Source organism: Petromyzon marinus (genome assembly GCF_048934315.1).
Source record: "Petromyzon marinus isolate PM22_M1 ecotype Great Lakes invasive population chromosome 76 unlocalized genomic scaffold, UKy_Petmar_22M1.pri1.0 chr76_unloc.1, whole genome shotgun sequence".
NCBI classification, from domain to species: Eukaryota; Metazoa; Chordata; class Hyperoartia; order Petromyzontiformes; family Petromyzontidae; genus Petromyzon; species Petromyzon marinus.
In genome coordinates, this window is record NW_027422618.1 from 563,539 (window position 1) to 574,682 (window position 11,144).

At 59.1% G+C, this 11,144-nt stretch overlaps 1 protein-coding gene across 1 annotated transcript; it reads right to left on the minus strand.

Moving 5' to 3' along the window:
• Nucleotides 1–303: 303 nt before the first annotated feature.
• LOC142908190 (melatonin receptor type 1B-A-like) lies at nucleotides 304–10,093 on the minus strand. The gene is made up of 7 exons (XM_076058509.1): nucleotides 10,078–10,093; nucleotides 9,446–9,769; nucleotides 7,625–7,743; nucleotides 6,336–6,683; nucleotides 5,082–5,226; nucleotides 4,263–4,733; nucleotides 304–329 (listed from the first exon to the last, which is right to left on the minus strand). Exons 1-7 carry the CDS (start codon nucleotides 10,091–10,093, stop codon nucleotides 304–306), a joined length of 1,449 nt encoding a protein of 482 aa, XP_075914624.1.
• Between the last annotated feature and the right edge of the window lie 1,051 nt (nucleotides 10,094–11,144).

An 11,144-nucleotide genomic window follows, 5' to 3' on the forward strand; every position in this document is an offset into this window, starting at 1 on the left:
TCGAGGTGCCCCTTTTGTACACCTCCCAGGGACTCTCCGCCCCCCGGTACCGCCCCCTCTCTGGAACCTTCCAGGAGACTCTGGAAGAACCCCCCCAACCCCTCGCCTGGGGTCTGGGAGTGGGGGGGGGAGGTGGGGGAGAGAACCTGGCCCCTCAGTGGTCCGGCTCTCCCTGACCTTCCCCAGCTCGGGGGTGGCGCCCCCTAAGGGCCTGCGCCCGCAACTGCAGGCAAGTGTATGTGTACGGACGGCATACGGTGTGCATGCCCCGACGCTAAAAGTAGCGAGCAGCAGCAGCAGCGCCTACGAAGGCCGGAACACAGCGGGGGCTGCGGGGCCAGCGCCACACAGGCGCGCCGGGCAGACCCTCGTCTGTGCCTAGCGGCGATGCTTTACTACACCCGGGCACTCGTTTGAGGCCGAGTGGATCTGGGGGAGGCCCAGCACTCCCACGCCACTCAGGGAAAGATGGCAGGGGTTTGAGGTCCCTGTGTTATAGGCTGCGGGGCGGGCATCCCGGTGTGCATTGTTGTACCCTACTTCCATACCCCCCTAATGCCAGGTGTAATGCCAAAGCCGCACTGATTCAAGGGTGGTGAAGTATGGTCGGCACAATTCCTCAAGGGGCGCTTTGGGACATGGAGAGACTAGGGTTCTGTATGGGGTGGGACTAGGGTTCTGTGTGGGGTGGGACTTCATTATGGGGTGAGACTAGGGTTCTGTATGGGGTGGGACTAGGGATCTGTATGGGGTGTGACTAGGGTTCACTATGGGGTGGGACTAGGGTTCACTATGGGGTGGGACTAGGGTTCACTATGGGGTGGGACTAGGGTTCACTATGGGGTGGGACTAGGGTTCACTATGGGGAGGGACTTCACTATGGGGTGGGACTAGGGTTCACTATGGGGTGGGACTAGGGTTCACCATGGGGTGGGACTAGGGTTCGCTATGGGGTGGGACTAGGGTTCATTATGGGGTGGGACTAGGGTTCATTATGGGGTGGGACTAGGGTTCATTATGGGGTGGGACTTCACTATGGGGTGGGACTTGGGTTCACCATGGAGTGGGGCTAGGGTTCACCATGGGGTGGGACTAGGGTTCACTATGGGGTGGGACTAGGGTTCACCATGGGGTGTGACTAGGGTTCACTATGGGGTGGGACTAGGGTTCACCATGGGGTGGGACTTCACTATGGGGTGGGACTAGGGTTCACTATGGGGTGGGACTTCACTATGGGGTGGGACTTCAATATGGGATGGGACTAGGGTTCACCATGGGGTGGGACTTCACTATGGGGTGGGACTAGGGTTCACTATGGGGTGGGACTTCACTATGGGGTGGGACTAGGGTTCTGTATGGGGTGGGACTAGGGTTCACTATGGGGTGGGACTAGGGTTCACTATGGGGTGGGACTAGGGTTCACTATGGGGTGTGACTAGGGTTCACTATGGGGTGGGACTTCACTATGGGGTGGGACTTCACTATGGGGTGGGACTAGGGTTCACTATGGGGTCTGACTTCACTATGGGGTGGGACTAGGGTTCACTATGGGGTGGGACTAGGGTTCACCATGGAGTGGGACTTCACTATGGGTGGGACTAGGGTTCACTATGGGGTGGGACTTCACTATGGGGTGGGACTAGGGTTCACTATGGGGTGGGACTTCACTATGGGGTGGAACTAGGGTTCACTATGGGGTGGGACTAGGGTTCACTATGGGGTGGGACAAGGGTTCACTATGGGGTGGGACTAGGGTTCACTATGGGGTGGGACTAGGGTTCACTATGGGGTGGGAATAGGGTTCACTATGGGGTGGGACTAGGGTTCACTATGGGGTGGGACTAGGGTTCACCATGGGGTGGGACTAGGGTTCTGTATGGGGTGGGACTAGGGTTCACTATGGGGTGGGACTAGGGTTCACTATGGGGTGGGACTTCACTATGGGGTGGGACTAGGGTTCACTATGGGGTGGGACTTCACTATGGGGTGGGACTAGGGTTCACTATGGGGTTGGACTAGGGTTCACCATGGGGTGGGACTAGGGTTCACCATGGGGTGGGACTAGGGTTCACTATGGCGTGGGACTTCACTATGGGGTGGGACTTCACCATGGGGTGGGACTAGGGTTCACTATGGGGTCTGACTTCACTATGGAGTGGGACTTGGGTTCACTATGGGGTGGGACTAGGGTTCACCATGGGGTGGGACTAGGGTTCGCTATGGGGTGGGACTTCACTATGGGGTGGGACTAGGGTTCACTATGGGGTGGGACTAGGGTTCATTATGGGGTGGGACTAGGGTTCATTATGGGGTGGGACTAGGGTTCATTATGGGGTGGGACTTCACTATGGGGTGGGACTTGGGTTCACCATGGAGTGGGGCTAGGTTTCACCATGGGGTGGAACTAGGGTTCACTATGAGGTGGGACTAGGGTTCACCATGGGGTGTGACTAGGGTTCACTATGGGGTGGGACTAGGGTTCACCATGGGGTGGGACTTCACTATGGGGTGGGACTAGGGTTCACTATGGGGTGGGACTTCACTATGGGGTGGGACTTCAATATGGGATGGGACTAGGGTTCACCATGGGGTGGGACTTCACTATGGGGTGGGACTAGGGTTCACTATGGGGTGGGACTTCACTATGGGGTGGGACTAGGGTTCTGTATGGGGAGGGACTAGGGTTCACTATGGGGTGGGACTAGGGTTCACTATGGGGTGGGACTAGGGTTCACTATGGGGTGTGACTAGGGTTCACTATGGGGTGGGACTTCACTATGGGGTGGGACTTCACTATGGGGTGGGACTAGGGTTCACTATGGGGTCTGACTTCACTATGGGGTGGGACTAGGGTTCACTATGGGGTGGGACTAGGGTTCACCATGGAGTGGGACTTCACTATGGGTGGGACTAGGGTTCACTATGGGGTGGGACTTCACTATGGGGTGGGACTAGGGTTCACTATGGGGTGGGACTTCACTATGGGGTGGAACTAGGGTTCACTATGGGGTGGGACTAGGGTTCACTATGGGGTGGGACAAGGGTTCACTATGGGGTGGGACTAGGGTTCACTATGGGGTGGGACTAGGGTTCACTATGGGGTGGGAATAGGGTTCACTATGGGGTGGGACTAGGGTTCACTATGGGGTGGGACTAGGGTTCACTATGGGGTGGGACTTCACTATGGGGTGGAACTAGGGTTCACTATGGGGTGGGACTAGGGTTCACTATGGGGTGGGACAAGGGTTCACTATGGGGTGGGACTAGGGTTCACTATGGGGTGGGACTAGGGTTCACTATGGGGTGGGAATAGGGTTCACTATGGGGTGGGACTAGGGTTCACTATGGGGTGGGACTAGGGTTCACCATGGGGTGGGACTAGGGTTCTGTATGGGGTGGGACTAGGGTTCACTATGGGGTGGGACTAGGGTTCACTATGGGGTGGGACTTCACTATGGGGTGGGACTAGGGTTCACTATGGGGTGGGACTTCACTATGGGGTGGGACTAGGGTTCACTATGGGGTTGGACTAGGGTTCACCATGGGGTGGGACTAGGGTTCACCATGGGGTGGGACTAGGGTTCACTATGGCGTGGGACTTCACTATGGGGTGGGACTTCACCATGGGGTGGGACTAGGGTTCACTATGGGGTGGGACTAGGGTTCACCATGGGGTGGGACTTCACTATGGGGTGGGACTTCACCTTGGGGTGGGACTAGGGTTCACTATGGGGTGGGACTAGGGTTCACCATGGGGTGGGACTAGGGTTCACTATGGGGTGGAACTTCACTATGGGGTGGGACTAGGGTTCACTATGGGGTGGTACTAGGGTTCACTATGAGGTGGTACTAGGGTTCACTATGGGGTGGAACTTCACCATGGGGTGGGACTGGGGTTCACCATGGGGTGGGACTAGGGTTCACTATGGGGTGGTACTAGGGTTCTAAATGGGATGCTCCCATTCTGACCTCAGCAGCAACCAGTAGCACCTCTCTGTGTCCACCTCTCACGAGTCCTCCTCTTCCACCTCCACCTCCTCCACCTCCATCACCTCCACCACCTCCTCCACCACCTCCACCACCTCCACCTCCACCAACTCCACCACCTCCATCACCTCCTCCACCACCTCCTCCATCACCTCCACCACCTCCACCACCTCCATCACCTCCTCCACAACCTCCTCCACCTCCTCCATGCGCCTCCACGATGTCCCTTCTTCTCTTTCGCCGTCTTTTTCTTCCTCTTCTTCGTCTCTCGCCACCCTCCTCCTCCTCCCCCTCCTCCTCCACCTCCTCCACCTCCACCCTCTTCACTTCCTCCTCCCGCTCCACCTCTTCCACAGCTCCACCGACATCGTCCTCCTCCTCCTCCTCATCCTCTTTGCCCGTTCGTCTCTGGACGCTCCCTGAAAGAGTTCCACAGCACGCTCCACCTCCTTTCTCTCCATTACCTCCTCCTCCACTACCACCAACACCTCCTCCGCCACCTCCTCGATCAGAAGACGACGACGACGTGGAAAAGGAGCGGCAGAGGGCTCTGCGGAGGATCTCCCAGCCGGGGCAGACGGCGCTGGCGATCCGCCCGTACTCGCGACGGAAGTTGCCGTTGAGGACTCCGTAGACCACGGCGTTGAGGCAGCTGTTGAAGTAGGCCATGAGGTAGCTCGTCGTGAACAGCCAGTCCGCCACGGGAGACGGCACGGGACCAGCGACACTGGCGAGGCCGGTGGCAGCGGTGGCGGTGAAGTTGGCGGCGGCGGCGGTGGCGAAGGTGGCGGCGGTGGCCGTGGTGACGTTGGCGACGATGGCGACATCGGCGAGGCCGGCGGCGGCGGCGGTGGCGGCCGCGGCGATGAGGTTGCCGTCGCTGGTGGCAGCGGTGGCGAAGGCGGCGAGGCCGGTGGCAGCGGTGGCGGTGAAGTTGGCGGCGGCAGCGGTGGCCGTGGTGAGGTTGGCGACGTTGGCGACGTTGGCGAGGGCGGCGGCAGCGGTGGCGAGGTTGGCGACGTGGTTGGCGACGTGGTTGGCCAGGCTGGCGGTGGCGGCCGATCGAGGAGGGGCGGGAGGGGGGGAGAGGGGCTGGGAAGCGGCGCTGACGAGGCCGATGAGGTTGAGGGGGGCCCAGCACACGGCGAAGAGGGTGAACGCCACGAACATCGCCAGGAAGTTCCGGCGGTCGTGGCGCTGGAGGTGGCGGGCCGCCTCAGGCTTTACCCGCTGCCTCACCTGCGTTTGGGAGTGGACAGTGTGGGAGGGGGAGGAACGAACGAGCAAAAAGGAATGAGTTGAGCTGTCCGCGGAACATCACGGTGTCGCGAGGAGATGGTAACTACCTCGCCTGGTACGCAGGAGGTCGTGGATTCAATCCCAGACACTGAGAGATGTTGACTACCTCGCCTGGTACACAGGAGGTCGTGGGTTCAATCACAGACACTGAGAGATGTTGACTACCTCGCCTGGTACGCAGGAGGTCGTGGGTTCCATCCCGGACCCCTTACGATGCCTGCTGCTGCTGCTGCTGTACATTTGGAGTCTGCGTCTCTCTCTCTCTGCCCGTGGATTTGTCTCCGGGTCCTCCTCGTCGCCACGCGTTGAAGAGCATTTGGCTACACACGATGAGGACGACGATGATGACGATCATGATGATGATGACGACGATGATGCCGACGATGATGATGATGATGACGACGATGATGACGACGACAATGATGACGACGATGATGACGACGATGATGATGATGATGACGACGACAATGATGACGATGATGATGACGACGATGATGATGATGATGACGACGATGATGACGATGATGACGACGACAATGATGACGACGATGACGATCATGACAACGACGATGATGATGACGACAATGACGACGACGACGATGATGACGACGATGATGACGACGACGATGATGACGACGATGATGATGATGATGACGACAATGATGACGATGACGACGACAATGATGACGACGATGACGACAATGACGACGACGACGATGATGATGACGACTTTTTTTTACCTTTCCCTCGACGTTTTTTTTTTACTTTGACTTCTTTTTGCCAAAAACTTTTTTGTCACTTTGTTTTTACCTTTTTCTTAGACTTCTTTTTACTAAAAAAAAAAAAACTTGTTTCGCGACTTTTTTTCTTTTACCTCATTGTACTTTGACTCCTTTCACCTTGTCTCCAAACTTAGTGTTACGTCTCTCAACTTTATTTTTTTTGTTTTGGCGTCCCCCTTCAAACCTTTGAACCCCGAAACATTTTTGAACCGGCTCAGAATCTCTCACCACCACCCACCACCCACCACCCACCACCCCACTCCACACCTTGGCCACCACGACCCAGATGCGCAGGTAGCACGCGGACACCACGGCCACGGGGAGCAGGAAGTGGAGCACCACCACCGCCAGGGTGTACGCTGGGCTGGCCCCCTGGGCGAAGGTGCACGCGTACACACGGCCATCGTAGCGCAGGGAGCGTGCGGGCAGCGTGGGGAGGGTCGCGGCGAGCGCCAGGGCCCACACGGCCGCCACGTGGCAGGCGGACCGGGAGCCGCCGTAGGCCCGCCGGTAGAAGGCCGCCGACGAGCACACGAAGCAGCAGCGGTTGAGGGCGATGGCCGTGATGTTGAAGATGGAGCCCACCACGCTCAGGCCCATGAGGAAGCCGCTGGCCTGGGGAGGAGGAGGTGGGGGAGGAGGTCAGGAAGAGGTGAGGGACGAGGAGGTGAAGGAGGAGGTGAAGGAGTAGGAGGGAGGGAGGGAGGAGAGTGGAGCCTTGGAGGGTGGAGGGAGGAAGAGGAGGTGAAGGAGGTGAAGGAGGTGGAAGGAGGAGGGAGGAAGAGGAGGTGAAGGAGGAGGAGGGAGGAGGGGGGAGGGGGAGAGGCAAGGAGGAGGGGGTCAGGAGGAGGGGCCATGAGGAGGAGGGGCTAGGTGGAGGGGGGATCAGGAGGAGGGGCCAGGAGGAGGAGGGGCCAGCAAGAGGAGGGGCCAGGAGGAGGAGGGGCCAGGAGGAGGGGCCAGGAAGAGGAGGGGCCAGGAGGAGGGGCCAGGAGGAGGAGGGGCCAGGTGGAGGAGGGGCCAGGAGGAGGAGGAAGGGCCAGGAGGAGTAGGAGGGGCCAGGAGGAGTAGGAGGGGCCAGGAGGAGTAGGAGGGGCCAGGAGGAGGAGGGGCCAGGAGTAAGAGGGGCCAGGAGGAGGAGGAAGGGCCAGGAGGAGGAGCCAGGAGGAGGAGCCAGAAGGAGTAGGAGGGGCCAGGAGGAGTAGGAGGGGCCAGGAGGAGTAGGAGGGGCCAGGAGGAGGAGGGGCCAGGAGTAAGAGGGGCCAGGAGGAGGAGGAAGGGCCAGGAGGAGGAGCCAGGAGGAGGAGCCAGAAGGAGTAGGAGGGGCCAGGAGGAGTAGGAGGGGCCAGGAGGAGGAGGAGGGGCCAGAAGGAGTAGGAGGGGCCAGGAGGAGGAGGGGCCAGGAGGAGTAGGAGGGGCCAGGAGTAGTAAGAAGTGCCAGGAGTAAGAGGTGGAGGAGGAGGTGGAGGAGGAGGAGGTGGATGAGGAGGTGGAGGAGGAGGTGGAGGAGGAGGTGGGGGTGGAGGAGGAGGGGAGGAGGAGGTGGTGGGGGTGACCTGGCAGTGGTGGTCTCCGAGTGTCCACCCGCCGTGCAGGATCGCGTGCACCACCACGGGGTAGGGGTAGAGCGCCACCACGAGGTCGGCCACCGCCAGACTCACCACGAACATGTTTCCTGTGAGGGCACCTCGTCAACATCATCATCATCAGCAGCAGCAGCATCAGCAGCATCAACAGCATCATCATCATCAGCAGCAGCAGCAGCATCAACAGCATCAGCAGCATCGACAGCATCATCATCAGCAGCAGCATCAACAGCATCGACAGCATCATCATCAGCAGCAACATCAACAGCATCATCAGCAGCATCAGCAGCAGCATCATCAACAGCAGCATCATCAGCAGCAGCATCATCAGCAGCAGCATCAACAGCAGCATCAACAGCAGCATCATCAGCAGCAGCATCAACAGCAGCATCATCAGCATCATCATCATCAGCAGCAGCGTCACCATGATCGCTATGGTGGAATGTAAATAACGACGTAGACACGGGCACAGGATGTCTCACTCATCACATCAAACCCCACGGTTTCCACTTTCAGTGTCTCATCAGCAGAGCCAAGCTGTGAACTGTCCCTGGATGTTCATATTGGGCAAGGACGCTGTCTGTGATATACGAGTCCTAATTCGGCACAAAACCATCATTTAAATTGGCTCAAGCCTCCAGTAGACCACGTGGTTTGTGAGTGACCACGCCCACTCTAAACCCCGCCCCTTTCCTTCCCACCGCCACTGCCACCGCCCACTGTGAAAACGAACGCTGCTGCTCGACCTCCTCCTCCACCGCCCCCATCTCCTCCAAGGCCTCCTCCTCATCATCCACCTCCTCCACCTCCTCCATCTCCTCCACCTCCTCCATCTCCTCCAAGGCCTCCTCCTCATCATCCACCTCCTCCACCTCCTCCATCTCCTCCATCTCCTCCAAGGCCTCCTCCTCATCATCCACCTCCTCCACCTCCTCCATCTCCTCCACCGCCCCCATCTCCTCCAAGGCCTCCTCCTCATCATCCACCTCCTCCACCTCCTCCATCTCCTCCACCTCCTCCATCTCCTCCAAGGCCTCCTCCTCATCATCCACCTCCTCCACCTCCTCCATCTCCTCCATCTCCTCCAAGGCCTCCTCCTCATCATCCACCTCCTCCACCTCCTCCATCTCCTCCACCGCCCCCATCTCCTCCAAGGCCTCCTCCTCATCATCCACCTCCTCCACCTCCTCCATCTCCTCCATCTCCTCCAAGGCCTCCTCCTCATCATCCACCTCCTCCACCTCCTCCATCTCCTCCATCTCCTCCAAGGCCTCCTCCTCATCATCCACCTCCTCCACCTCCTCTATCTCCTCCACCACCTCCTCAATTTCGTCGACCTCCTTCTGCACCACCTCCTCCATCTCCTCCACCTCTTCCATCTCCTCCATCTGCTCCACCTCCTCCATCTCCTCCACCTCCTCCATCTCCTCCACCTCCTCCATCTCCTCCATCTCCTCCACCTCCATCTCCTGCACTGCCTCATCCTCCTCCATCTGCTCCACCTTCTCCATCTCCTCCACCTCCTCCATTACCTCCACCTCCTCCACCTCCTCCATCTCCTCCTCCATATCCTCCTGCACCAACTCCGTCATTTCCCCCACCTCCTCGGCTGCCATCTCCTCGTCATCCACCTCCTCCACGTCCTTGACCTCATCCTCCATCTCCTCCTCTACCTCCTTCACCTCTTACACCTCGTCCTCCACCTCCTCCATCACCTCCTCCACCTCCTGGGGGATAGAGGTGGAGGGGGGGGGGAGAGGTGGGGGGGGGGGGTGTCCGGTCCAGGCTCACCGGCATTGCGCAACCTCTTGTTCCGCATGACGGCTACGATGACCAGGACGTTGCCGATGATGTCGCTGGCCGTGGTGAACACCATGAAGGTGGCGAGCGCCAGCACGTGCCAGGGCCCTCGCGCGCCCACGTTGGACGCGGCGAGGGTGGACGACGAGGAGGATGAGGAGGTGGACGCGGCGAGGGTGGACGACGACGAGGAGGAGGAGGAGGAGGAGGTGGACGAGCTGAGGCCCGACAGGCCGAGCGCCGGAGACGACGGAGGGCACGGGGCGGACGGTTGGGGGGACGCGAGGTCGATGAGGGACACGGGGAAGTGAGGGACTGGTGGAGGAGACACGGAGACACGGAGACACGGAGACACTGGGAAGTGAGGGACTGGTGGAGACACGGAGACACGGAGACACGGAGACAATGGGGAAGTGAGGGACTGGTGGAGACATGGAGACACGGAGACACCGAGACACTGGGGAAGTGAGGGACTGGTGGAGACACGGAGACACCGAGACACGGAGACACTGGGAAGTGAGGGACTGGTGGAGACACGAAGACACGGAGACACGGACACACGGAGACACTGGGAAGTCAGGGACTGGTGAAGACACGGAGACACGGAGACAATGGGAAGTCACGGACAGGTGGAGACATGGAAACACGGAAACACGGAGACAATGGGAAGTCAGGGACTGGGGGAGACACGGAGACACGGAGACACTGGGAAGTGAGGGACTGGTGGAGACACAGAGACACGGAGACACTGGGACACTGAGACACTGAGACACTGGGACAATGGGACACTGAGACACTGAGACACTGGACCACTGGGACACTGAGACACTGGGACACTGAGACACTGAGACACTGGGACACTGAGACACTGGGACACTGGGACACTGAGACACTGGGACACTGGGACACTGAGACACTGGGACAATGTGACACTGGGACACTGAGACACTGGGACACTGAGACACTGAGACACTGGGACACTGGGACACTGGGACACTGAGACAATGGGACACTGACACACTGAGACACTGGGACACTGAGACACTCGGACACTGAGACACTGAGACACTGGGTCACTGAGGCACAGAGACACTGGGACATTGAGACACTGAGACACTGGGACACTGAGACACTGGGACACTGGGACACTGAGACACTCGGACACTGAGACACTGAGACACTTAGACGCTGGGACACTGGGACACTGGGACACTGAGACACTGATACACTGAGACAATGGGAAGTCAGGGACTGATGGAGACAGGGAGACACTGAGATACGGAGACACTGGGACACTGAGACACTGGGACACTGAGACACTGAGACACTGGGACAATGGGACACTGAGACACTGAGACACTGGGCCACTGGGACACTGAGACACTGGGACACTGAGACACTGAGACACTGGGACACTGAGACACTGAGACACTGGGGCACTGAGACACTGGGACAATGGGACACTGAGACACTGGGACAATGGGACACTGAGACAATCGGACACTGAGACACGGTGACACTGGGACACTGAGACACTGAGACACTGGGACAATGGGACACTGAGACACTGAGACACTGGGCCACTGGGACACTGAGACACTGGGACACTGAGACACTGAGACACTGGGATACTGAGACACTGGGACTCTGGGACACTGAGACACTGGGACACTGAGACACTGGGACAATG